This window comes from Canis aureus, chromosome 32, assembly GCF_053574225.1.
Source record: "Canis aureus isolate CA01 chromosome 32, VMU_Caureus_v.1.0, whole genome shotgun sequence".
Taxonomy (NCBI): Eukaryota; Metazoa; Chordata; class Mammalia; order Carnivora; family Canidae; genus Canis; species Canis aureus.
The window spans coordinates 15,948,478-15,976,047 of NC_135642.1; the positions used below are offsets into that span (position 1 = coordinate 15,948,478).

Below are 27,570 nucleotides of genomic sequence, written 5' to 3' on the forward strand. Positions count from 1 at the left end.
TTTGATTAGTCTCCCTTTTCAGCTTATCTCCGACTGTGCCAGTCGGGTCGAGGACCGGAGCATTCCTTCCACCGGAAAGGTACTGAAACACATTTCACTCGGTCTTTCAAATTCCGGATTCCGTGGTAGTTGCCCCGGGAAGCCTTTCTTTCTTTTTTTTTTTTTTTTTTATGATAGTCACAGAGAGAAAGAGAGAGGCAGAGACATAGGCAGAGGGAGAAGCAGGCTCCGTGCACCGGGAGCCCGACGTGGGATTCGATCCCGGGTCTCCAGGATCACGCCCTGGGCCAAAGGCAGGCGCCAAACCGCTGCGCCACCCAGGGATCCCCCGGGAAGCCTTTCAAGCATCCTCCCGCTACCCGTGCCGGGCAGCCGTTCAAGTTACCTTTTTACATTTAACCTCATAATGCTTTTGTTGTTGTTGTTGCAGTCATCACACTGTGTCGAAATTTTGTTTACATGTCTGTCTTTGCTACTCGATCGTGCGCTCGTTGAGGACAAGGCTAGAGGTTAGGCCTGGCGCAGGCCAGGTTCCGAAATTACTCTGCCAAAGAATCGTGTGCTGGCTTCAAGGGGCTCCCAAGCAGGGACAATCCTCGAGTTCTGGGGCCCTCTTCGATCCCTTCGTGACTACCTAGAAGCAAACGTGCCCGGAGCTGAATTCGAGCACCCAGGCCGGGAAGGCGGCCCGGAGCGCGGCCCCGTGCACTCGCTCCTCCCCGGCGCCGGGCCGCGCTGGCTTCCAGAGACGTGCTCTCCGCCGGGGCGCGGTGCGGCGCCCGCTGCGAGGGTCGGGTCGCGGCCGCCGGCCCACCGCCCCCACGGGCGGGCGTGGCGTTCACCGCCCGCGACCGAAAGGAACACGCGGAGGGGCTGGAGTTGGCAGGGGAGGACCCGCGAGGGCCGGCGAGGGCCGGCGGGGGCCAAGCGCCAGGCAAGGGGCCGCCCTCCTAATTCCTCGCACTGTTTCCTCCCCGGGGCCCGGCCGGGGGCACCGTCTCCGGGCCGCTTCCTCTCCTCCCGCGCCACTGCCTCCGACACCACCCTCTCCCCCTCGGGCTCACCCTCCCGCCGCCGCCAGCGCCCGCCGCCGCCTTCCACGCCCCTCTCCGCCCGCGCGCGCGTCGCCCCGCCACCGCCTCCAGAGAGGGCGGGGCCTGGGCCCCGGCGCACAGTCAGCCACGGTCCCAGCCTGCCCCGCGCCGGCCAACGAGAGCAAAGCCAGTGACTCACCTCCGCCGCGCTAACTCCTCGCTAGCTCTGCCCTCACACACGCTCACGCCCGGTTCGAGATGGCGGCGGCGGCGGCGGCGGGGGACTCTGATTCCTGGGGTGAGGAGAAGTTGCGGGGGCAGGGCCTGGGCCGGCGCTGGCCTCAAGCCGAAGCAGGCGCTAACGCGGCTCGCTCTCTTCCGTAGACGCGGACACGTTCTCCGTGGAAGACCCGGTGCGGAAGGTGGGGGGCGGCGGCACCGCCGGCGGGGACCGCTGGGAAGGCGAGGACGAGGACGAGGACGTCAAGGTGGGTGCGGGCCGGGGCTCCCGGCGGCGCGGGAGCGGACTGGCGCTGTCGCGGGCGGGGATGCCCGTCGACAGGCGGGCGGGTGGACTCTGGGCCCAGGGGCGCCGCCCGGGCCTGCGGGGCTGCGGGTCCAGACGCCAGCGTCGGGCTTCCCGCTGCCCTTCTCTCCTCGGCTCGCCAGCCATATGGGCCGAAGTCTAGCAGCGTGGCCTTTTGGACTTCCTCGCAGAGGGCGGTGGCGGCCCCGGCCCCGGCCCCGGCCCCTCTTAAGGGTCTGCGCCCCGGCCCGGAGCCCATCCGCCAACTGGCGACGGGAGGTGACAGCAGCAGCAGGGCCCGGCCCACGTGCAAACTTCGCGGTCTGGAGCCGCTCGCCGGAAGGATCCGGGAAGTCGGGGGTTGAGCCCCACGGTGTATCCCATATGGAAAGTCTTGCAACCCACCTGCCTTTTTGAGCTCAGATCTTCCCGGGGCAGTAACTCATTTATGTTTCCAAAGGCCCATTTGTAGAGTGTGTTTGAGCAGTTAGATGAATGAAATACTGTGGTTTAATTTCAGTCTTTTTTTTTTTTTTTTTTTTTTTGAAACACAAGACCAATAGAAGCAGTAAAGTGAAATAACTTTAGGCTTCCCTCCCCCGCCCTGTGGTAAAGAGATGAACCGAGTACTGAGATAACCAGGAGTTACTGGCCAGAAACCTAGGTAGTCCACCCAGCGACCTGGAAATGGACAGTTGATAGAGTTATTTATCTACATACAAATGATTCCTAAGGAAATACTGGTTGGAATAGACGAGGGGCCGGTGTTTTTCCCCTGTGCTTTGTTGATCTAAACCAGATGTACATTTTGTTTTTGAAAACTCCTGGGGACTTATCAAATGGCTTCAGATGACAGTATGACTAGTGTATTTGTTTTTAAGTAGCTAACACCTCTCAACCCCAGAATGTTAAGATTCTTATTAACAGAACTCTCAAAATCTTTATATATTGGTGCAGATAAAGTTTTGTATGAATTGAGAAAAAAGTTTCTTTTGGTTTTGATTCAATTAGTGTATGTTTTTCACTTTCCTAATTTCTACCCTTCAATACATGTTGGGAACCCTGTTCAGTCCTGCTCGGGTTGAAAAAATTTAAGCTAGACAATCACTATGAGCTTAATACTACTTTTGTTTGGATTTTACCTTTTTCTCCTCAGAGTCTAATGAGATAGATGTCCAGTTTATGGAACAGCTTGAGGTTCAGGGAGAATGTGAGCTTTGCATACATTGAGATTAATAAATGAGTAGTACTCTTGTGAAGATACTTAAATGCTGTATTTACATGTTGTATATATATGGGAATGGATTGTGTATCAGTCTCATTGCAAGGTATTAGTTACTTCCCTGAATTGTCTTGGACTTTCTGTTTTGAGCCTTCAGTTCAGATTTGTCCTTTGACTTTTTGTATGCTTACTGGATGCAGCAGTTAGGACATCTGTTCTGAAAATTGGGAATGATTTAGCAAATGAGAAGAAAAGATGGGATAAATCAGGAAAGAAGTACCAGAAAATGAAGTAACTAAGTTTGAGATTTACAGGTGCTAAGAGACCATAAAGGTCATCTTGTCCAGTCACTCTTTCAGTGCAGATTCTTTTCTTTTATTCAAATATCTTATTTCTTTTACATAAACATTGAAGTTGATCTTGGAGAAAAACTCAACTTGTCCATTTTATTTCTGAGTTGAAATGTTGGTTTCTTTTGAATTTCTTCAAGATTCCCAGGTTATGGTATTCATGGAGTAGTTTGATTCTTAGGTTTGGAATCAGACAGACATGGGTGTGCATTATATTGCCTTGACATTTTCTCTATTTGTGGTCACAAACAAGTTTTTTAATCTTTCCTTTTAGTTTCCCAGTCTAAGTTTTCATTATAGGAGATAACTTCGGGGGGTTGTTTTACATTTTATTTACTTAGGGTACGGAGAGGGAGAATCTTTTTTTTTTTTAATATTTTATTTATTTATTCATGAGAGACACAGAGACAGAGGCAGAGACACAGGCAGAGAAAAAACAGGCTCCATGCAGGGAGCCCAATGTGGGACTCGATCCCAGGACTCCAGGATCACGCCCTGAGCTGAAGGCAGGCACTCAACCGCTGAGCCACCCAGGCATCCCGGACAGAGAGAATCTTAAGCAGGTTCCACACCCATTGTGGAGTCTGAGGCACAGGGCTTGATCTCACAACCCTGAGATTATGATCTGAGCCAAAATCGAGTCTAACACCAACTGAGCCACCCAGGCACCCCTATTTTGCACCTTAAATGATTAAATGTCTAGCATTAAGCAGAGTTGCTTAGCACTTCTGAGGCACTCAGTTAATGTTAATACTCTCTCTCTCTTTTTTTTTTTTTTTAAAGATTTTATTATTCATGAGAGAGACACACACACACACAGAGAGGCAGAGACATAGGTAGAGGGAGAAGCAGGTTCCATGCAGGGAGCCCAATGTGGGACTTGATCCCGGGACTCCGGGATCATGCCCTGAGCTGAAGGCAGATGCTTAACCGTTGAGCCACCCAGGCATCCCAGTGTTAATACTCTTACTTGAGATGTAGTCTTAATTTTTCTGGCTAAAGGAAAATATACCGGTTACCTCTAGTATCTGGGGTTTATTTTGTACCGCATTTTGTGATTTCCTGAGCTCCAGAATAAGTTCTCCCCACAGTGGCTATTTTTCTGTGAATTTTGTGTTTTGAATGGAATGACCTTGGTTGTCAAGCAAGTTTTTGCTCTGAGTTTACCAATCTAGAAGTTGAATTTTGTCAATACCAAATTTCTGAATTCTGATAATTTAGTACTTAATCCTTTTGTAAGGATACGAAAACAAGGCTTAGTTTTCATGAGATCAAATAATCGCAACCTTTAAATAGTACAACGTATGAATTTTTTAAAGTCTTCAAAGGTAAGATACGCAGAAACAGTAAGTTCTTCGATTTATGTCATCATCTAGTGTTTAACCTTTAAGAATATAGATTTAGTGTCATGTGTAATGTCCTGAGATATGAAGAGAAAACTGAGGTCTTTGTTACAGTAATTTGCTTCAGTAGTTTACTGTCTTTCAGTAGACATTATAACATTTTGGTTCCCTGAAGACTTTTCAGATAGCTGTCTGGTAGTGACAGAAACGGATTTAGGTGAAAGCGTAGAATTGCTAATATTCATGAGGAGAGAAGCCTGTGCTTCTTCCCAGTTAAAAAGATGAGAACCCGGCAGCCCCGGTGGCGCAGCAGTTTAGTGCCGCCTGCAGTCTAGGGCATGATCCTGGAGACCCTGGATCGAGTCCCACGTCAGGCTCTCTGCATGGTGCCTGCTTCTCCCTCTGCCTGTGTCTCTGCCTCTCTCTCTCTCTGTCTCTATGAATAAATAAATAAATAATCTTAAAAAAAAAAAAAAAAAAAAAAGATGAGAACCAGGGGTCCCTGGCGGCTCATTTGGTAGAACATGCGACTCTTTATCTCAGGGTTGTAAGTAAGTTCAAGCCCCATGTTGAGTGTAGAGATTACTTAAAGAAAATCCTTAAAAAAAAAAAAAAAAAAGATGAGAACTGGGAAGCATACTCTCCTGTTGTACTTGCTTTATTTTACCTTTCTTACTATCCTGATCTTATGCAGAGTTAGTGGGAGGAATTGTTCACTTAGCATATATCACTGGACTCCTTCCCCATTGCTGGAGTGATGTACAGGCTGTGGTGACAAAGAAGGAAGTGTGTAGCTAGCTATCCGCTGCAAACAGAGGCAATATAGGGGATCCCTGGGTGGCACAGTGGTTTAGCACCTGCCTTTGGCCCAGGGCGCGATCCTGGAGACCCGGGATCGAGTCCCACGTCGGGCTCCCGGTGCATGGAGCCTGCTTCTCCCTCTGCCTGTGTCTCTGCCTCTCTCTCTCTCTGTGTGACTATCATTAAAAAAAAAAAAAAAAAAGTCTAATGCATCATGAATAAATAAATAAATAAATCTTTAAAAAAAAACAGAGGCAGTATAACTTTTATTCCATTTTACTAGTCTCCTAACATTTCAATATAGAATAGATTAAAAGCTGGATTTATTCAAGGTGTGTAGAATTGTATTGAAGAAACTTCTGGCTGTGTTCAAACATCTCTGGCATTTTTTCCTGTAATACTGTTATAGAGTTTTTTTTTAAAAGATCTGAGAATGGGGATCCCTGGGTGGCGCAGCGGTTTGGCGCCTGCCTTTGGCTCAGGGCATGATCCTGGAGACCCAAGATCGAATCCCACATCGGGCTCCTGGTGCATGGAGCCTGCTTCTCCCTCTGCCTATGTCTCTGCTTCTCTCTCTCTCTCTGTGACTATCATAAAAAAAAAAAAAAAAAAAAACTTAAAAAAAAAAACTTTAAAAAAAAAAAAAAAAAGATCTGAGAATGAACTTAGTTGAAAACTACCTGTCTCATTCTACCCATTCAACCATCTGTTAGGATCCTATCCAGCTTAATAGTTTAAATCTACCAGAGTATTGGGCAGCCCGGGTGGCTCAGTGGTTTAGCGCTGCCTTTGGCCCAGGGCGTGATCCTGGAAACCCGGGATCCAGTCCCACGTTGGGCTCCCTGCATGGAACCTGCTTCTCCCTCTGCCTGTGTCTCTGCCTCTCGCTGTCTCCCTCTCTGTGTTTCTCATGAATAAATAAATAGAAAATCTTAAATAAATAAATAAATTACCAGAGTAAGCACATTTTTCTTTTTTATTTATTTATTTTTATGTTTTTTTTTTTTTTTAAAGATTTTATTTATTCATTTATGAGAGAGGCAGAGACACTGGCAGAGGGAGAAGCAGGCTCCACGCAGGGAGCCTGATGGTGAGACCCAGTCGTGTGACTCCAGGATCACGCCCTGAGCCAAAGGCAGACACTCAACCCTTGAGCCACCCAGGCGTCCCTCTTTTCTTTTTTAAAGATTTTATTTATTTATTGAGAGAGGGAGAGAACATGTGCGTGGAGGGGCAGAGTGAGAAGCGGACTCCTTGGTGAGGAAGCAGCCCTATGCAGAACTCAATCCCAGGACCCTGGGATTGCAACCTGAGCGGAAGGCAGATGCTTAACTGACTGAGCCACTCAGGTGCCCAGTGAGGACATTTTTCCAGCATTGGAAATAGCACTTCTGAAGAAGGGAATCTCTACTTCAGAGAAATGGGAGATTATTGGGAAATACTCAGAAGATGGGCATTTTGCCAGGAAATGGGTATCTTGAAGTGTGTGTAACTTCTTATGAAAAATTCCAAACAAACAGAGGTAAAGAGAAGTTTAATAAACCTATGAGCGATCTTATTTCTTCTATATCTTCACTTGCTTTTCTCCTCCCCTAACCAGATTATTTTGAGGAAAATCTCAATTATATCATTTCAGTTCCCTGAAAGTTTTAATCAACTAGTAAGTTTTTAGTTAGGAAGCATGTTTGTTATTGAAAAATACTTAATATGTTTGTCTTGATGGATGACTGGAATTAAATAAGCCATTTGTTTAGTGTTCAGTATCTTGATCTTGCTTTAGCTAAGCATTTAAAGTAGAATTGATTAATGACAGTTCCAAATATAAGACAGGTAGGCATTGAGATGGAATTCAACTGAGTGCTGAGCCATAATACATGGTAGGATGTTAAAAACTTAATGAATTGAATTAAATGAAGTAGAATTTATTGAGGCAGGTACCTTGGCTTCCAGAAGCCAGCATAGTTCTGAGGTGATGGAAGAACATTTGGGCTTCTTTTAAAAACTGAACTTTGCTGGGAAGTCTAGCCATGCAAGAAGACTGTTACAGAGTTCTGAGGCCTCTCAGAGCAGGTCGGTACAGCTCACAGAAAGTCGGCAGAAGGCTCTTTTCCTGCAAAAGGTTATTCTTTATCTAAACCAAACTACTTAAAGAAAAGTAAAAGGGTATATGTTAATTAATGGACTCTTTCTATGAGGCAGAAGAATTTCACTCTCCTTTGAAGCTACTTCTATTTGACGATCTATAAATATATCTTGCTTAAGTTGGAAAGCATTTTCAGCCCTAAATGTGTTCTCTCACTGCATGTGACATTCTGTAGTTGTACATTTTGAAGATGATAGATTAGCCAACTACTGGCTATATTATTAGAAATTTTTGCAAGGATGACACGCAAATTCGTGAAGCGTTCCATATTTTTCTGGAGCTGCTCCTATTATCGATGTGGTGCGATCGGGCTACTACAAAGTTTTGGGAAAGGGAAAACTCCCAAAACAGCCTGTCATCGTGAAGGCCAAATTCTTCAGTAGAAGAACTGAGGAGAAGATAAAGGGTGTGGGGGGCGCCTGCGTTCTAGTAGCTTGAAGCCACATAGGGGGAGGTTCATTAAATGCTAACAAGTGCTTTTTTCTTGGAAAAAATAAAAAATAAAAAAAATAATAAATTTTTAAAAAGCAGGATTTAAAATTTTTGTTTTCAGTTCTCAGTCATGTTCAATTGGGAAGCAGGTTTTAAACTTGAAAAGCAGCCATCTCTTTCAGAAAAATTATTCCAATGGTGTTGGGTGTGTATCTGTAGAAGAGTATAGATAAGTAAGTAGTTTATATACTGCTTCTGTTTTATGGAAGCTAGCTATTTTACGAGAGCAACCAGGGTAATTCTTTTGAAGATAAATTGAATAATATACCTGGAAGATTTATTACCTACCAAAAATAATTGGGTAAGGAATTTACTTGGTTATTGATAGGTATTCTCTGGAACCAAATAACCATTTAGAGATTACTAAATTACAGATTTACTTGCTGTTTAAATGTGTTAATTTTAGTTGTTCCTCTAAGAACCTTTTTTGAATTTTATTTGAATTTATTGTCAGCATTTACAAAGTCCTAGTATTTACAGAAAATTGGGCAGATTTCAACATTCTACCTTATGTGTATTTTTTAGGCACTTGCAAATTTTATAACTAAGGAAACAAAAAGTTTAAGTTCTTGGGGAAAACTACCTGACCTGCTTTTGGGATTACATCTATTTGGAAGGGTGACCAGTCTCTTTGTTAACATCACTATGCTCCCTTCTTTAGGGACTTGTCCCCAGAATGGCGGAAACTTCAGGGCAGACTTGTTTTGAGCACTATGAGGTGAGGGTGACAGGCAAGGCTTGCCTTTAATGGTTCTTTTATGAACATAGGAACAGATACCATTGCTGTTCCCAGGACTTGTTTTTTGGGCCTTTTTTTTTTTTTTCCAATTTTTATTTATTTATGATAGTCACATCAGAGAGAGAGAGAGAGGCAGAGACACAGGCAGAGGGAGAAGCAGGCAGGCTCCATGCACCAGGAGCCCGACGTGGGATTCGATCCCGGGTCTCCAGGATCGCGCCCTGGGCCAAAGGCAGGCGCTAAACCGCTGCGCCACCCAGGGATCCCCCAGGACTTGTTAATAGGAACCACTGCTTTTGCTTCTACAGTCCATTCTGTGGTAGAATTCTAAGTAGCCTTATTATGTCTGCATTGATGAGACAGTTTAACTTGAGTGTCTGGAATAAGGTTTATGCTTTGATGGGAAAACCAGGAACAGGGATAGAGGTGGTAGGTAGAATTGATAAAAATGAGATACTGAGGGAGGTGTGATATGGGTGGGGGTGAAGTTTTACTGAGAACGGGAACTGAGAAATGCTCCTCTGATGTTTGTTTCTTCATGTTGGAGGTATCAGGATGGAGCTCTTCAGTTTTAGCCATACTTCTCCAGTCTTGGCCACTTAGTACTTACTAGAGGCTGCTAGACTAGTTTCTTAAAATTAGTAGAAAACCATCACAGGCAATTTGAGTTAGATAGATTTGCAGCTGGACATGATATTATGTGCCATACACTTCTCTTTGATCAGCTTTCCTGCAATTCCAGGGGAACTCGTTCCAGAACTGATGGAAAGAACAAATTTTGGTGTGGGAGAGACCTAATTCTCAGAGAGTTATTATGTAATTCAGGACTCAGGTGTAAAGTTACGTTTACTGTGACACTATAAAGGAACTTTGGTCCATTTAGAACTGGTTCCTTCATTTGTTGTTGTTGTTTAGTTATTTCGTTATATTTCACTGAGATTTTGGGATAGCTATCTCAGGGCCTTAATGTTCTTATCTATAAATTGAGGATAACACTACCTTACTTACAGAACTTTTGTGAGGGTTAACTCTGTTACTAGATGTAAGACCCTTTGCACAGTGCCTGGTACAAAGTAAGTACTTGGCAAATGCTTTATCATCATCATTTTTGTCATCATCACTATTATTAGTAGAAAGTGGTGAATATGTACCCTTTCTTTTTTTTTTTTTTTTTTTTTATGTACCCCTTTCAAGTAAACAAGTGGTCTTCCTGTCTGAAGCACTGCCTAAATGGAATATTATTCACAGACCCAGCTTTCTATGTTCTGTGAAGATTAAAACAACAACAAAAACTCCTGGTGTTTACTTTTTATTTTTAGTTCTAGGATTCCTTTTGTACTGTGCTATATTGATAACAAGCACTTAAGCAAACCAGTGAGATTATACAAACATCTGCTTTCTAATTTCTAACTCTTGTGTCTTAGATGTCCAAACAATGACTAGCAGGTTTGCTTTCAGTCTGTTAACCTTGACTCTGAGCTAAATTGCCAAGGTAAGGGTGATTATAAAAATATTTTACTTTCATACGAACTATTTTCTATTCTGCTTGCAGACTGTATGGCAGCCTTAATCAGGATTTTTAGTCCTTTGGTGGACTTAGAGATTTTTATTAAAGTCAAGGCTTGGTTAGTTTAAATGTCTAGACTGATTCAGATTATGACCTGTCTTGTTATAAAACAGAAGCTTGGTGTCATACTTAGGCACATTAGTCATCCTCTACATCTTGCAGTGGCATCAGGGCCCCCTGCTTTGCATCTGTAATCTGTGGTTCAGCTTCAAATGGCATGTCATAGGGTGCCTGGTAGTTGCTGAGACAATGGCCAGGCTACCTATAGATTAAAGCCCTATCAAAATACAAGGCTGTTGTCTGTCCCTATTAAACATTCTAAGTCTGTGGAGCCTTTGGAAAATTATTTGATAATCAATTTATATTTAGAGACTCTCTTAGGTATAGAAAACACAAGAGTTGAACCATTCTCTTACATCATACACAAAGATAAAATGGTTGAAAGATCTAAATGTGAGACAAGAATCCATCAAAATCCTAGAGAACGCAGGCAACAACCTTTTTGAACTTGGCCACAGCACCTTCTTACAAGACCTATCTATAAAAGCAAGGGAAACAAAAGCAATAATGAACCATTGGGACTTCATCAGGATAAAAAAGCTTCAGTCAGTAAAACTAAAAGACAACCTGCGTAATGGGAGAAGATATTTGCAAATGACATATCAGGTAAAGGGCTAGTATCCAAGATCTGTAAAGAACTTGCAAAACTCAACACCCAAGAAACAAACAACCCAGTCAAGAAATGGGCAGAAGACATGAACAGACATTTCTCCAAAGAATACCTACACATGGCCAACAAGCACATGAAAAAATGCTCCATATCACTTGCCATCAGGGAAATACAAATCAAAATCACAATGAGATACCACTTTACACCAGTGAGAATGGCTAAAATTAATAAGACAGGAAACAACAAATGTTGGTGAGGATATAGAGAAAGAATACCCTTTTGCACTGTTGGTAGGGATGCAAGCTGGTGGAGACACTCTGGAAAACAGCTTGGAGGTTCCTCAAGAAGTTAAAAATAAAGCTACCCTAAGACCCAGCAATTGCACTTCTGGGTATTTGCCCCCAAGATACAGATGTAGTGAAACCATGGGACACCTGCGCCCCAGTGTTCCTAGCAGCAGTGTCCACAATAGCCAAACTGTGGAAGGAACAATGATGTCCTTCAACAGATAGATAGATAAAGAATTTGGAATATTACTCAGCCATCAGAAAGGATGAACACCTACCATTTACATCGATGTAGATGGAACTGGAGGGTATTATGCTGAGTGAAATAAGTTAGTTGAAGAAAGACAATTATATGGTTTTGCTCATATTTGGAATATAAGAAATAGTGAAAGGGACCATAAGGGAAGGGGGGAAACTGAGGGGTGAAAAATTAGAGAGGAAGACAAACCATGAGAGACTCCTAACTCTGGGAAACAAACAAAGGGTTGCAGAAAGGGAGGTGGGTGGGAGAATGGGGTAACTGGGTGATGGCATTAAGGAGGACACACAATGAGATGAGCACTGGGTGTTATACTATATGTTGGCAGATTGAATTTAATTTTTTTTTTTAATTTTTATTTATTTATGGTAGTCACAGAGAGAGAGAGAGAGAGAGGCGCAGAGACACAGGCAGAGGGAGAAGCAGGCTCCATGCACCGGGAGCCCGATGTGGGATTCGATCCCGGGTCTCCAGGATCGCGCCCTGGGCCAAAGGCAGGCGCCAAACCGCTGCACCACCCAGGGATCCCGGCAGATTGAATTTAAATAATTTTTTTTAAAAAGAAGAAAAGACAAGAGTATAGATCCACCTTAAAGTGCCCTGCCCAAGTTAGGGAGTGATTCAAGAAGCTATTGATCAGCTCTTGACTGCTCTTAAATACTGGGTTTAAATATTATATAGATTTAATTCATTAACCAGGGTCATGTTGAGTGGAATATTACTTGAAATAATTGAGTTATTGACTAGAATGTTGGATACTTTCACATTTGGGAAAGATATGAAGGCCTTTCAGTTTTTTATTTAAAACAGCTGCAAAAAAAAAAAATAAAAAAAAAATAAAACAGCTACAAATTACTTTAAGAGAAGTAGTTTTGGCTTGGTTGTCTTGTGTTTTGTTAACAGAGAAGCTTTTTGTTTTTTCTTTTGAGAAGCTTTTTTATAGAATGAGACAAGTTGATATAAAAGTTAATATGGAAAAACAAATGCAAGAATGGCCAGGAAAATACTTAAAAACCTGAAAACCTATAAGGAAGGGACTAAGCATAGCCTATATAAAAATATACTATAAAGTAATGAAAGCAGTATGGTATTGATGTATGAAGAGACAATAGACAGCGGGATGGAGTAGAAAGCAGACATATACCAAGTACCTGTGAAAATTTAGGGTACAGTAAATCACAGGACTCAGGTGGACTTTTTAGTAACTGACAGCTGGGTAACCATTTGGAAAGAGGATTAGATTCCTACTTCATCCCACACAAGAGAAAAAAACTCCACATGGACCAAGATCTAAATGAAAAAATAATGAAAGCATGTATGTTCCGGAAGAAACTGAACTGAAATTCGCAGGCAAGAAAATAACTGATAAATTTATCAGCACAGCATAAATGTGCTGGGGTGCATACACTATATGAGGAAACACTAGAGGCATTTCCATTAAGAGAAGAACTAGGCAATGATCATTATCACTGCTACCATTCACAATGTACTAGAGGTTTAGCCAGTGCAATTAGATAAATCTGTTGTGGTGGCATAAGAATTGGTAATGAAGTGGGGTACAGTGGCTCGGTAGGTTGAGTGTCAGACTCTTGGTTCCAGTTCAGATCATAATCTCCAGGTCAGAGGATCAGAGGCTTCAGGCTTGCGCTCAGCCGGGAATCTGCTTGAGATTCTTCCTCTCCCCCTCCTCCTGCTCTCTCTCTAGATAAGTTTTTTTTTTTTTTTTTAAGATTTTATTTATTTATTCATGAGAGAGACACAGAGAGAAAGAGAGAGGCAGAGACATAGGCAGAGGGAGAAGCAGGCTCCATGCAGGGAGCCTGATGTGGGACTCGATCCCTGGTCTCCAGGATCACACCCTGGTCTGAAGGCGGCGCCAAACTGCTGAGCCACCCGGGCTGCCCTCTAAATAAGTCTTTAAGAAGTAATTGGTATGGAGGCAGCCCGGGTGGCTCAGTGGTTTAGTGCCACCTTCAGTCCAGGGCGTGATCCTGGAGACCCTGGATCGAGTCCCACGTCAGGCTCCCTACATGGAACCTGCTTCTCCCTCTGCCTGTGTCTCTGCCCACCCCCTCTCTCTGTGTCTCTCATGAATAAATAAATAAAATCTTAAAAAAAAAAAAAAAAAGAAGTAATTGGTATGGAAGTAAAGCCATTCTCGTTTGCATATGATTTGGTGGTACACCTGGAAAATCCTGGAGCATCCATGAAAAGTGATAAATGAATTTAGTAAGGTAGCAGGATGTAAAATTAACATATAAAAGCCAATTATGTACTCAAATAGTAACCAGTTAGAGGACTAACAGGAAAAAAACTCTTTTTACAGTAGGAATGTAGAAATTCTTAGGAATGAACCTAAAGAGAAATTCACAAAACTTCTGAGAGAAACTTTTTTAAAAGATTTTATTTATTTTGAGAGAAAGCATGAGAGAGAGAGAGCATGCGCAGGGGTGGAGGGGGCAGAGAAGAGAGAGAAACAGGCTCCGCCTTGAGCAGTTAGCCAGATGTGGCCTCATGGGGCTCCATCCTAGGACCCTGGGATCATGGCCCAAGCTGAAGGTAGACACTCAATGAACTGAACCACTCAGGCGCCCGTAAGAGAGAAACTTTAAAACTTTACTTGAAAGATACAGAAGTAGAGTTGAACAAACGGAAGGACAGACCTTTTCCTTGGCTAGGGTGGCTCAACATCATGAAGATGTGTGTTCTCCCAACATTAATTAATAATTTTAATGCAATATCAAAAAAATACTGTTTCTGTGGAGTTAGACAAGCTGATAATAAGGTGTACATGGAAAAGTAAATATGCAAGAATTATTATTATTTAAAATAATTTATTCATGAGATATACAGAGGGAGAGGCAGAGGGGTAGGCAGAGGGAGAAGCAAGCAGGCTCCATGCAGAGAGCTCGATGCGGGACTTGATCCCAGGCCTCCGGGATTGTGCCCTGAACCTAAGGCAGACACTCAACTGCTGAGCCACCCAGGCATCCTATGCAAGAATTATTAATAGAGATCCTTTTCTTTAGGATAACTGGGATGATGATGATGATGAAAAAAAAGAGGAAGCAGAAGTAAAACCAGGTGAGCCACTGGGGTTCCTTTATTTTTTGGTTTTCTGTCTTGGTGAGCATGTAGTAGTGCTTATGTTAAGACATATGATAGAATCTAGCTCACAAAATTGAGAATTTTAGTGTTTAGAAGCCAAACATTCTTCTGTTCTTTATTCCTTTCTTTCCCCTCAAATCATAATCATATTGGGTACTGCCTACTGCTTTCTGTTTGGAGCGCTGCTGTTAGGAGAGAGTAGGTTATGTGACCTCACTAAATCCTGCTGCAAGTGCTAGGGAAATAGGAAGGGAGGTGTTTGGGTCCTAGGAATCAAATCAGAGAGGAGAAAGGAAGAGTCCCAGAACTTTCCCATTCTTATTTGCCAGTAAGTCACCATATGAAACTGGAGCTGGGAGAAGTTTGGTCTCTTGAAGTATACAAGTATTATATATCTGTCTTATCCATAAACTGGAAAATACTCAGGATAACTGTGATTAAAACATTTCTTTCAGAAGTAAAAGTTTCAGAAAAGAAAAAAATAGTAGAGAAAATAAAAGAGAAAGAACGGCAACAGAAGAAAAGGCAAGAAGAAATTAAAAAGAGGGTAAGTACCATTCGTTTCCTGCAATACAGAATTCTCACATCAGTAGTGGTACAGTGTCTTAATAGGCAGCAAATATTACATCGCAATCTGAAGGGCTTTGTAAAGACTCCATGGATACTATCCACCAAGTGAATCCCCAAACTGAATTTCTGGTTTTGCAAAAAGCTAACCTGGAAGCTTTATGTATTAGAATGCCTTTTAAATTTCCACAAATGTTCAGGAACAGTCATGATTGTGTAGTACTACCATCAGTGATTTTTGCCATTCCCTGCAATTCTTTGTAGTTGTGATTAATTGCAGTTGTACATATTGAGCAAAATACAAAAAAGTAACCATTTCTCTGCCATGTACTATGTAGGTGTTCCTGATTACTTGGAGGAAGATCAGGAACTCTATGTTAATTTTTTTCTATATTAATTTTTTTAATAGAAAGTACATTTACATGATTCAAAAGTCAAAACAGTATTAAGAACTCTCAACATCCTGTTTTTTTCTCCCTCTGTCTCCTAAGTGAATATTGGTTTCTTGCATCGCGGAGGTGTCTTTGGATATAACTATATATTCTTATTCCTTGCTTTTCTTAAGTTTTTTTACTTTTATAGTTTTCATCTTGCTTTAATATATCATGGAGATCTTTTCATATCACCATAGAGAGCTTTTTAGTTTTTTTTTTGACTTTTCATTAAAAATTTCAAACGTAAAAATAGAGAAAATGAATAATCGTCTGTCTCCTAAATTTAACAGTTGCTAATATTTGCCATATTTGCTTCATCTCTTTTGTTGTTAAAATATAATCAAGTCCACAATAGACATTATGCATTTTACCTTTAAACACTTCAGTATGCATCTCTGAAAAAGCAAGGCTATTTCTTACATGATTAAGTACCTATTAGAGTGAATAATAATTTTTTAATGTCCTCTAGTACTCAGTTTATTTAATTTTAATTTTTTTTTAAAGATTTTATTTATTTATTCATGAGAGACACAGAGAGAGAGACAGAGAGACAGAGACACAGACACAGGCAGAGGGTGAAGCAGGCTTCATGCAGGGGTCCTGATGTGGGACTCGATCCCGGGTCCCCAGGATCACGCCGTGGGCCAAAGGCAGCGCTAATCCGCTGAGCCACCCAGGCTGCCCTAGTATTTAGTTTATATGCATTTTCCTGATTGTCTCCAAATGTCTTTTATGTATGGTTTGTTCAGACAAGGACTTTGCATTGCATTAGGTGGTTAAGATATCCTAAGTCGCCTGGAGTGTCTTTCTCTCTAAGATAACATTGACTTATTGAAGAGAGGAGCCCCTTTGTTTTATAAAACATCCCACCTTCTTGATTTGTCTGATTACTTATATTTGGAATTTTCTGTAACTTGGCAGATAAGTCTAAAAGTTTGACTTCTCAGATTTGACTTCCAAATTCAGATTAAACATTTCTAATTGGAACGCTTCAGAGGTCATGCTGTGTGCTTTATATTGTATCACATCACACCAGGAGTCACATCATGTGTGTCCTATTATTAGTGATGCTAAAGTTGATCAGTGGGTTAAGGTGGTAACAACCTAATCCTTGTTTCATGTCAACCTCTCACCAGTTTGTTTAGTGTTAATGATGATTGTTGCCTAATTAGGGATTGCAGAATGGTGATTTTTTTCATCCTATGACTTCTCTTCCATTTGTTATTGGCTGGCTTTTTTTTTTTTTCTTCTTACTTTGCTTTTGGTTACTCTGGATATGATTTGTGCTGAAAGAGTAAAAACGTAATTGTTTTGTTTTGTTTAAAAGATTTTATTTATTTATTCATGAAAGACAGAGAGAGAGAGAGAGGCAGAGACACAGGCAGAGGGAGAAGCAGGCTCCATGCAGGGAGCCTGATGTGGGACTGGATCTTGGGATTCCAGGATCACGCCCTGCGCTGAAGGCAAACGCTTAACCACCGAGCCAACCAGGCGTCCCAATTGTTTTCTATTAATTGCCAGTTTTTCAGAGTAAGGAAAGAGTGTAATCATAACTTCAATGGTGAAAAATGAGGGATTTTTGTAGGTTTTTTTTTTTTTCTGAGTGAATTTATGGATTTACAGATTTTTATAAATTTATTGTGTTTTATTTAGATACAGTAATTATTTTTTGGATGCTCAAATTGTCCCAGCTTTGGCCAGTAGGAAACCCTTTAAGATGTCCCAATCTTCTTCTTTTTTTTTTTTTTTTTTTTTTACAGAATCCCATTAGTCTTTGAAAACTTCCCTGCTTTCTGGCAGAATAAGAAGTGTTGGGCTCACCTGGTAAATTCTCTTTAGGCCTTGAATCAGTTACTTCTTTATGGTTCTTTTTAGTTGGAAATGATAGGGGCCAAATTTAGTTGCTAGTAGTTACTCAGTGTTACTGAGGTGGACTTGCCTTCTAGACCTTTTTTTAATGGGTGAAGCTAGAAATGTGTTGTGTTGTGTGTATGTGTTGTATAAGCATTGTGTTGTGTAAGCATTAGTTCATATTGACGTTTTCTTTTATTCTGAAAATACTGGTATAATAATGTAATTGTTTATTTGCTTTTCTATGATACCAGTAACATAAAGCTACTGAATAAAGTTTAGGATTTCCTTGCAGTTCTTTTGGGGCTTAGAATATATCCTACTAAGGATGTAGAATTACATCCTGGGTTCTAAAGTCATTTGTATTATTTCCCCTGTGTATTTTATTTTATTTATTTTTTTAAAGATTTTATTTATTTGTTCATAGAGACACAGAGAGAGGGAGAGGCAACGACACAGGCAAAGGGAGAAGCAGGCTCCATGCAGGGAGCCCGATGTGGGACTCGATCCTGGGTCTCCAGGATCACACTCCGGGCTGCAGGTGGCGCCAAGGTGCTGCGCCACCAGGGCTGCCCCCCCTGTGTATTTTAATATACATTTTAGAGTCATTTGTTTTCATTTTAAAGTTTTTTTAAAAATTTTTTAAACATGAAATGTGTTCAGAAGTCAAAACTACACCAAAATGGTACACTCAGAAAAGTCTTACACATCCATTCCTGTTCTAGCCTCTCCATCTTGTTCCCTGTCACCCTCTATAATAAATCATTTTCATTAGTGTTTGGTTTATTCATTTTTTTTTTTTTTGGTAGCTGTATGGTATTCCATTGCCTAGATGCACCATATTGTATTTCACCAGTCTTCTAGAGGTGGACAGCTAGATTTTTTTCTTCCAGTCCTTTACTTGATGAACAGTGCTTCTATGAATAACCATATGTGTGTGTCATTTTTTTTAAGGTTTTATTTATTTATACATGAGAGACACAGAGAGACACACACACAGGCAGAGGGAGAAGCAGGCTCCCTGTGGGGAGCCCGATGCGGGACTTGGTCCCAGGACTCCAGGATCATGCCCTGAGCCGAAGGCAGATGCTCAACCACTGAGCCACCCAGGCATCCCATGTGGGTCATTTCTAATGGGTGTAGTCATATATGCAGGATAAATTCCCAGGCGAGATATTGCTGGATGAAAAGGCAAATCATATTTGTGGTCTTGATAAATGTTCACAAAATGCCCTCTGTATGGGGTTGTAACCAGTTTGCATTTGCCAACAATGTATGAAAGTGCCCGTTTCCTCCAGTCGGGAACATTTTAGATACTTTTTAATAATTTATATTTGTGTATCTAAAAATAGCTACATGTGTTTCTTTTTTTAATTTTTTTTTTTTCATTTATTTATGATAGTCACAGAGAGAGAGAGAGAGAGAGGCAGAGACACAGGCAGAGGGAGAAGCAGGCTCCATGCACCGGGAGCCCGATGTGGGATTCAATCCCGGGTCTCCAGGATTGCGCCCTGGGCCAAAGGCAGGCGCCAAACCGCTGCGCCACCCAGGGATCCCTACATGTGTGTTTCTATGATCAGGACAAGCAATAGGATCTTATAGCTCAGTCTAAGAAGCCATCTTGATTAGATTTTTCTTGGTCATTGAAGTTGAAATTTATACTGCTTTTGTTGTGTCTTGGTATTAGTCTCCAGTGTAAAGAAACCTTAGTTTGATAGTGTATTCAGTATATTCACTTTTGATGCAGGAGATACTTCATGATGTCCAGATCTGCTAAGATGGTTAAGTCAAGATATTTCCCTTTTTCAAGAAAGTATTCTGATATTTCTTTAACTTGGCATAATGACGTTTCTCATTTCATCTTCTCCATGAGAAACAGAATGCTATGTATTACAGAACTAGACTTCTGAATTAGAATTTGCAAACTGCATAGACATGGATGATCACAAATGGCACAAGCTTCCTTTACTTTTTTCCCCACTTCAGTAAATACTGTCACAGACTTTCCCTTATAGTAAAATAATGCGTTTGTTATAGGAAATATCACAGTATAAAGATGTTAACAGTCATCTGAGAGGAGTAGGACTGGGAAATAAGTGACAACTTCCATGGTATGTGTTTAAATTTGTTAACAAATAACAATGTGTTACTTTTGTAATAGTAACAAATATAAAAAGATAAGTTCTTTTTATGATTCTTTGGAGAAAGACATTTTTTTTATGTCTACATAGTATAGCTGACTTTTGAACAATATTGAGGGTTAAGGTGCTGACTCCTTGCACAGTCAAAAAAATCCACATACAAATTTGACTCCCCCGAAACTTAACTACTGATAGCGTACTCTTTTTTTAAAATTTTATTTATTTATTCCTGAGAAAGAGAGAGAGAGAGGCAGAGACACAGGGAGGGACAGGCTCTATGCAGGGAGCCTGATGTGGGACTCGATCCCTGGTCTCCAGGATCAGGCCCTGGACTGAAGCGGCGCTAAACCACTGAGCCACCTGGGGTGCATATGATAGTGTATTCTTGATCAGAAGCCTTACTGCTAACATATAAATAGTCAACACATAATTTTGTAGTTGTATTATATACTGTATTCTTCCAATAAAGTAAAAAAGAGGGGGAAAATGTTATTAAATCATAAAGATGGGGAGCCTGGGTGGTACAGCTGGTTAAATGTTGGACTGGACTCTTGGTTTCAGCTCAGGTATGATCTCAGGATCATGAGATCCAGCCGCGTGCTGGGCTCCATGCTGAGTGCGGAGTGTACTTCAGATCTATCTCCCTTTCTCCCTCCTGCTTATTATTTCTTTCAAATAAATCTTATTGAAAAAAAAATCTGTGAATAAGTAGACCCATGTAGTTCAAACTTATGTTATTTGAGGATCATCTGTGTTGTCATATTTAACCATTCTGTTGAAATTTGGGTTGTCTCTAAATGTATTTGAAATTATAAGTAATACTCCATTGGACACCCTTGTGGCTAAATGTTTGTATGCATCTTTGGTTTCTTATGGTAAATAACTAGAAGTGGAATTCTTTGATTCCATATAAAAGTATTTTAAGACTCATACATCTTACTAAGTTGCCCTAGAAAGGTTATTTCAAAATACAGTCTTTAGTAGCAGATATGAGTGTACAGGTTTTCCCTTTTCTATCATGTCAGTTCCATCTTTTATTTTATTTTTTATTTTTTAAAGTTTATTTATTCATGAGAGACACAGAGAGAGAGGCAGAGACACAGGCAGAGGGAGAAGCAGGCTCCTTGCAGGGAGCCCGATATGGGACTCGATCCCAGAACCCTGGGATCACGCCCTGATCCAAAGGCAGACACTCAACCACTGACCCATCCAGGCGTCCCTATTTCTATATGCTTAATAAAAATATTAGCAATACAAAAATGTACTGGTCCATCACAATGCCAGATGTTTTAAAACTTCCTTTTTGTCTCATTTTAGTTAGAAGAACCTGAAGAACCTAAAGTGCTAACACCAGAAGAACTATTAGCAGATAAACTGAGGCTAAAGAAATTACAGGAAGAGTCAGACCTTGAATTAGCAAAAGAAACTTTTGGTAAGTGGGCGGGGTTGAGAAGGTGATTGCAGTGAAATATTGAAGTTCCAGGTGAATATGTTACTAGTTGTGAAAGTTTAGAAGACACTTCCTTTTTTGAAATAATACAGTACTGGCTTACTTAGATACTAGAAAGGAGTTTTTAATATTTATATTTGAGATTTCATTGCTTAGAGTGAAAAACGTGCTTAGGGTTTTGAATAATTAGGAGTATCAAGTAAAAAATTATTAAGATAAGTCATTGGACCCAAAATAAGTACACTGCTGCTTTAAATACATTTATCAGCTGGATGAATTGGATGAAATGTGAGACCTGTAGCTTTGAGGTTTAAATATTAGACTGACTTATAAGGCTGTGCCTTTGCTCAGGGTTATTTCTTTGTGACTCTTTTTGGCCTTCTCCATCCCCTGTCATTGGAGGGCTTCTATTTCTATGTGCCATCCCTGCAGCTGTGGTTGGTACGTGATATAAAAGACATGTTCAGGGTCCTATAGATAGGTAAGTTCAGAGTGTTCCAGGGGTAAAGGGTAAATAAAGTAAGAAACATGACCAGAGGAATAGTTTAAAGCTCTCACTTTGTTTAAGCTCATTGTTGTCATTACCTGTTGAGTACTTATCAGAGTAGAAGATCATGTTGAAAGTTTTTTTTTTTTTTTTTTTTTTTTCCGGATCATGTTGAAAGTTAAGTAACTTTGAAATTGAAACCTAGAACTAAGAAGGATCTAGGTTATCTTGACTTTCCCCCCCCATCCTTCCTTTTTTTTTTTTTAATTTAAATTTTTCTAAAATTCAATTTGCCAACATACAGTATAACACCCAGTGCTCATCCCGTCGAGGCCATCCTTCTTTTTTTAAAATGGATCAAGCGGGCCATAATGATCATTCTCCCTTCTGTGGAAGGTGTGATTTTTCTCTCTGTACGAGTTGCTAGTAATCTAGAGTTGCTGTGATTCTCCTGTGCACTGGTGTGTGCTTGGCATGTCTTAACTGCACTCATCTCATTACAGAGAGCATACAGCCATTATCCAGTGTCTTCATAGGATGGTAAAAGCCACCCATGTGTTTATTAAAGAGAAGAGTTTACCTGATACCTATAAATTCTAATATGGGACCACAATTACAGATTACAAGGCAAAAACATGCATTCATACAGGCATCATTTGGTTAATAGGATTTTAATGTTGTGTTTCTCATACTAAAATACTGAATCAGTGGTATTGTTAACTAATTTACTGTTGAAGAGGATACAGAATGTACTGTCTCTTAGCCTAGAATCCTTTTAGGCTAGATTAATTTTTCTATTGGGATTTCACACATGGTTTACCCCTGCTTATTAGCCTCTGGAGTCAGTTAGCTGGATACTTTCTCAGGAACTATTTCTTTTTTTTTTTTTTTTTTTTTTTTGCTTTTTCCTTCTCTTCGCACTTTACTGTGGGCTATTCTTAGACCTATACTTTAAATAACTTTTAAGTAACTTTAAATAAAATCCCTTTTATACCAGGGGCTCCTTCAGTGGTCTGCTGAAGACTGTGGGTCTCTTCCAATTTAATGTTTTTAAATGAATAAAACACACAGGATTTTACTTTTATATTGAAATGGATATCAAAATATTAAAATAACTTGATTCAGTAGTGTGCTCCTTTATTAATGCATTAAATAAGATCTAGTGGCAGGTTAATAAGTAATATAATTTAAAAACAGTATTTCACGGTAATTACAACTGTAATGTGATATGAAAATCTTTACTGGTAACAGGTTTTGCTAATATCACTGTGATTTGTTGCCTGTAATGAAAAATGGAAGGAAATGATAAATTAGAGGTTAGTGAAAATAAAGCCGTAAATTTTTTTTTAAGATTTTATTTATTCATGAGAGATAGAGAAAGGCAGAGACATAGGGAGAGAGAGAAGCAGGCTCCATCCAGGGAGCCCAATGTGGGACCCATCCCAGGACTCCAGGATCACACCCTGAGCCAAAGGCAGATGCTCAACCATTGAGCCACCCAGGCATCCCTGTAAATTTTTTTTTTTTCTTTAAAGATTTTATTTATTTATTCATGAGAGACAAAGAGAGAGAGAGGCAGAGACACAGGCAGAGGGAGAAGCAGGCTTCCTGCAGAGATCCCGATGTGGGACTCGATCCCGGGACTCCAGGATCACGCCCTGGGCCAGGGGCAGAGGCTCAACTGCTGAGCCACCCGGGCTGCCCTGTAAATTTTTTTCTGATCTAAATTTACAGACTTCCTGAATGCTGTCCAAGCGCTTCAGTGGATCTAGGTTAAGAACCTGAGCTATAGCATGAAGTAACAGGGTTGTTCAGCTAACTAACTGGTTTATAAACTTGAAAAAAATCTAGAATTTTTAGTGTTCCCTCTTCTCTTACAGGTGTTAATAATACAGTTTATGGAATAGATGCTATGAACCCATCTTCAAGAGATGACTTCACAGAGTTTGGGAAGTTACTAAAAGATAAAATTACACAATATGAAAAGTCACTATATTATGCTAGTTTTTTGGAAGCCTTAGTTCGAGATGTGTGTATTTCATGTAAGTATTTCTAATCTGTCGTTGGATTCGTACTCAGGAGGATGGAAGTTGACTTTTTTTTTTTTTGCGTTCTATAATAAACTTAGGATTTGCTTTTTAGAAGTTACCTTGGGAATGTTCTGCAAATAGACAGTGAGTGTGAGTGGTTTTGTTTTTTGAGGCTGCCTTTTTAATGTTTTTATAATGGCTTCCCAAAAGGGACAACTGAGCTTTGCTGACCCAGCAGCTAATAAAACACTAGCTTATTCTTTTACCTAATTATATCTTAAAAAGACTAGGAAGTGTCTTTTTGGGAAAATGATCCCTGAGCATATGGGATTTTAATGCAGAGCGAGACCACAACAAGTATCTGTTCATTTTACAAACAAGGAAGCCTGTGACTAGGTTTAAGTTGCTCAATATTGCTGGTACCTGTTCTTTGGGTCTGTGGGTGTGGTGCGTGCCCTGAGAAGAGTCATGCATTTCAGAGGCAGGGTGTGTGGGAGTTAAAAACCAGGGGTGGTGTGGCACTAATTATGGAAGGGACTGTTTTTAAGATTGAGAAAGAGGAATTCTATACAGTGAACTTATAGTTTCATTTGTGAAGGTGCTCTCTAACCAAAACTGAAACACTTTTTTGATAGCTAAAAACTGTTGTCTGTTTCTAGCTTGATATTTTTGTAAGGATGGAAGGGTGTGTTCTCCCATAAACAGGCTTCTTTTCTAGTAGGACACTGACCTTTCTGAGACACTGACTCTTCATTCTGGTTCTGTGGTAGAAAATGGAGAAGGGGTGAAGAGTTCTTTTTTTTTTTTTTTTTAAGATTTTATTTATTTATTCATGAGAGAGAGAGAGAGAGGCAGAGACACAGAGAGAGGGAGAAGCAGGCTCCATGCAGGGAGCCTGACGTGGTACTTGATCCTGGGTCTCCAGGATCAGGCCCTGGGCTAAAGGCAGTGCCAAACCGCTGAGCCACCGGGCTGCCCACCATCTTATGTTTAACAGGACAAATTCATAGCCTTTTCAGTTACTGGAATTAATGATGGCCAAATTAAATGTTTTGTTTTGTTTTTTTTTTAGTGGAAATTGATGACTTGAAAAAGATTACCAATTCATTGACCGTGCTTTGCAGTGAAAAACAAAAGCAAGAAAAGGTAAGAGCAAGCATGTGAGGGAAATTATTTGAGAATGGGGCGTTGGCATAATAGTTTCAAGTGTCGTAGGAGCCTGAACTAAAGCTAAACTGGAACAGAGCCAGGAGTGTGAGTGCCATTACCATCCTTTTGTTTTCTTTTTGGAATTAGTAGTGATTTCCCTGGGTTAGGTCTGAGATCTCCCTTTGAGAACTGAAGCTTTTTTGGTACCAGAGGCTTTGGTGTCTGAGAGTTTCTGTACCAGAAAAGGTGCCCATAGTAGGTAGTCTCATGAATTAAAACTTTTTTTATCTTCAGCAAAGCAAAGCCAAAAAGAAGAAGAAAGGTGTGGTCCCTGGAGGGGGATTAAAGGCCACCATGAAAGACGATCTGGCAGATTATGGCGGCTATGACGGAGGATATGTACAAGACTATGAAGACTTCATGTGACATTTTCTCTTCTCCTGGTGTCTTCTTTCTGTTGCCCACAATCCCTTCAACATGTAGCACAACTTCCTTTCCTTTCAGTTCTGCCAAATGCTACAATCAGAAGTGCAGTATCTTTTGTGCTGGTTATTTAACCCCTTGACACTTAGGTGCTAATGTGCGAATGAGGGAACTTGGATCTTGCTGCCAAGGGGTTAAAATTGGGAACCTCAGTTGCTACTAAATCATAGTTTAAAAAAACAAACCTAATAATGTTGTCATTGTTGCTATCTGATTCCATAGCAGCAGTCACTGACTTGGAAACAAAGGTTGCAACATGACAAAAATTGTGTAGTATTTACCAGCACCATTCAGTAATACAGCCTTAACCATACCTCCTTGAACTACTTCATAACTTGTCAAGAAAAGCAGTTTGCAGCAAGGGCATGAGGTGTGCACCTAGTATTAAAATTGCTGTGTCTTAAAATTGAGCGTGAGGATATTAAATTACATTGTGAAGAAGACTGCTTATCTCAGAGTGAAGATAAAACGGCTGAAAAGCACTAGCTTGATATTTAAAAATTAAAATGACCAAAACCCTCCAACTTTGAAGCTGAAGAAGGTAAACCTCTCCGTTGTGTTGCATTACAACTTGTGGAATCTCTCAAGTGCATAGACTGTCTACTTTCTATTTATCAGACCGTTCTGCTGACAGAGTGCTTCACATGGGGGAGGGAAGCTCTTTACCTGTTTTCTTTCCCTGATTTAAGTGTCTGAGAAACAATTCTCCTTTGTTCTCCTCAGCTGCAGTTGAACAACTTTAACAGGGTTTTGGCATTTGCTTTCCTTTATAAAACATGCTCAGCAAACTGCACCAGTTGACTACAGTTTGGTAAATTGTTATGTTAACAATTATGACATCTGCAATGTTTTATAAAGCAACTAATTTAATAAAATCACTATTGTGAGGACTTAAAATTTGTGTTAACTCCCAAGAGGTATTTTTGGAGAATATAGAACACGGCTCTTGGGACTAGAGTTCTCTGTATACTTATAAAGCTTAATAAATAATGCCTGACAAGAAGTTACAGCTTTAAGACAAAAATGACATGCCAGGCCTTGAATAGTGTCACCCTAGAGCAACAAAGGTATGGGGCTGCCTTCCTCCTCTTATTTATTTGGGCAAATTATTTGGTTGTTTAGATACCAAGGCCTAATTACCTAGAAGAGCTTATTTATTTGGAATAATTGAGCTTGTTACTCAGGTTATGGCTGTAAGCATAGATTGGGTGATCTTTATTGTATATTTTCTTCTAAGCAATTTAACCAAATTTGTGGTTGGAGTCTTTTTTGAAACCATCAGAGAATCAAAAGTAGGGACAGAACAAAAAAGGTTTTAAATTTCTCTTAAATAGGAACTAGGAACCTCAGTCAAAGTTCTGTAGAGTACTGAGTATAAGACAGGACCATCTAAATGATTTGGAGGAATTAACAGGATGCAGTGACTATGCAGCAATAATTACAGCAAATAAAGATTGTTTTAAGGCAGACAAGGGCTAAGATTTCCTTGGCAGTAATAATGACATACAGTGAATTTAAAATCTATTTTATTATAGAGATCAGTTTCTAACAAATGGAAATGTATCATCTGTTCCTTAACTGTGTAAATAATATTAAATTCCTTTGAAACTGGAATCTGCAGGCACAGGTATTCTTTAATCAATACTGTATATCTAAATAGGAAGATGGAGCTTTTGATCTTAATACCACTATCTATATAAAGTGGTATAGATGAACAATCACTTTTAAATACTTATTGCCTTGTGAAAATTCATTCTTTACCCCCTATTCACAGAGGACTGGTTACCAGGTCAGTCTATTCTACTACGATCGCAAACACCTGTCAGCACCTCATCTCAGTACAAGAACAAAGCACCCAGGACACCTTGGCAGTAGCCACCCTCCTAGCGTCTGAATCCACCTAACCTGCTAGCATGTCCTTTAGACAGCAGCCGGTCTGAGGGTCCTTCAGAAGCACATTCACAATGTCATAAAATTTGTGTTCATATGCGAGCTTGTAGTACAAGTAGACATCTTCACAGTATGTGAGTAACTTCTTCAGGTTTTTCACAGCTGTGTCTGTCGGCTGATGTTGTTTATATCTAAGACAAAGGGGCATAAGGTACAAGTTAAGATGCTATCTTGAGCAAGGATTATCTGCTCTGACACAGCTACTTACAAAGGAGAGGACCCTGGAATTTGAGGAATTATTTAAGACTAGCGTTAGAGGTTGCGAGCTAAACGCTGAAATTATTTCATTAAAAATGTTAGCTTAATGCTCACCTTATTTGGGGTAAGTGCAATACTCCCAAGGGGCTTCTGAGGTTGAGTTTTTGGGGCACCTCAGACAAGCTGAGTAGTTGTCCTCTGATTTTAATTACGGAGCACTGTGAGTACACTGTTCCCTCAGTCATCTGTTTGCATCATTTTATTAAGGGATCTTTTAATGGGGATTCTT

The 27,570-nt window shown here is 40.6% G+C and overlaps 2 protein-coding genes across 4 annotated transcripts in view; one reads left to right on the plus strand and one right to left on the minus strand.

The window, feature by feature from the left end:
- The first annotated feature begins 1,178 nt into the window (after nucleotides 1-1,178).
- On the plus strand, nucleotides 1,179-26,747 carry EIF3J (eukaryotic translation initiation factor 3 subunit J). Its single transcript, XM_077880918.1, has 8 exons — nucleotides 1,179-1,332; nucleotides 1,419-1,522; nucleotides 14,463-14,517; nucleotides 14,997-15,088; nucleotides 20,852-20,966; nucleotides 23,352-23,513; nucleotides 24,574-24,647; nucleotides 24,945-26,747. The coding sequence occupies exons 1-8, from the start codon at nucleotides 1,293-1,295 to the stop codon at nucleotides 25,074-25,076; spliced, it is 774 nt and encodes a 257-aa protein (XP_077737044.1). The 5' UTR covers nucleotides 1,179-1,292; the 3' UTR covers nucleotides 25,077-26,747.
- SPG11 (SPG11 vesicle trafficking associated, spatacsin) overlaps nucleotides 26,643-27,570 on the minus strand; it is a 71,794-nt gene continuing 70,866 nt past the window's right edge. For all 3 annotated transcript variants that reach the window (XM_077880907.1, XM_077880906.1, XM_077880908.1), the window contains one exon: nucleotides 26,643-27,214. In XM_077880907.1, coding sequence (XP_077737033.1) covers nucleotides 27,034-27,214 — 181 coding nt within the window. In that variant the 3' untranslated portion in view covers nucleotides 26,643-27,033. The remainder of the gene's footprint in view (nucleotides 27,215-27,570) is intronic.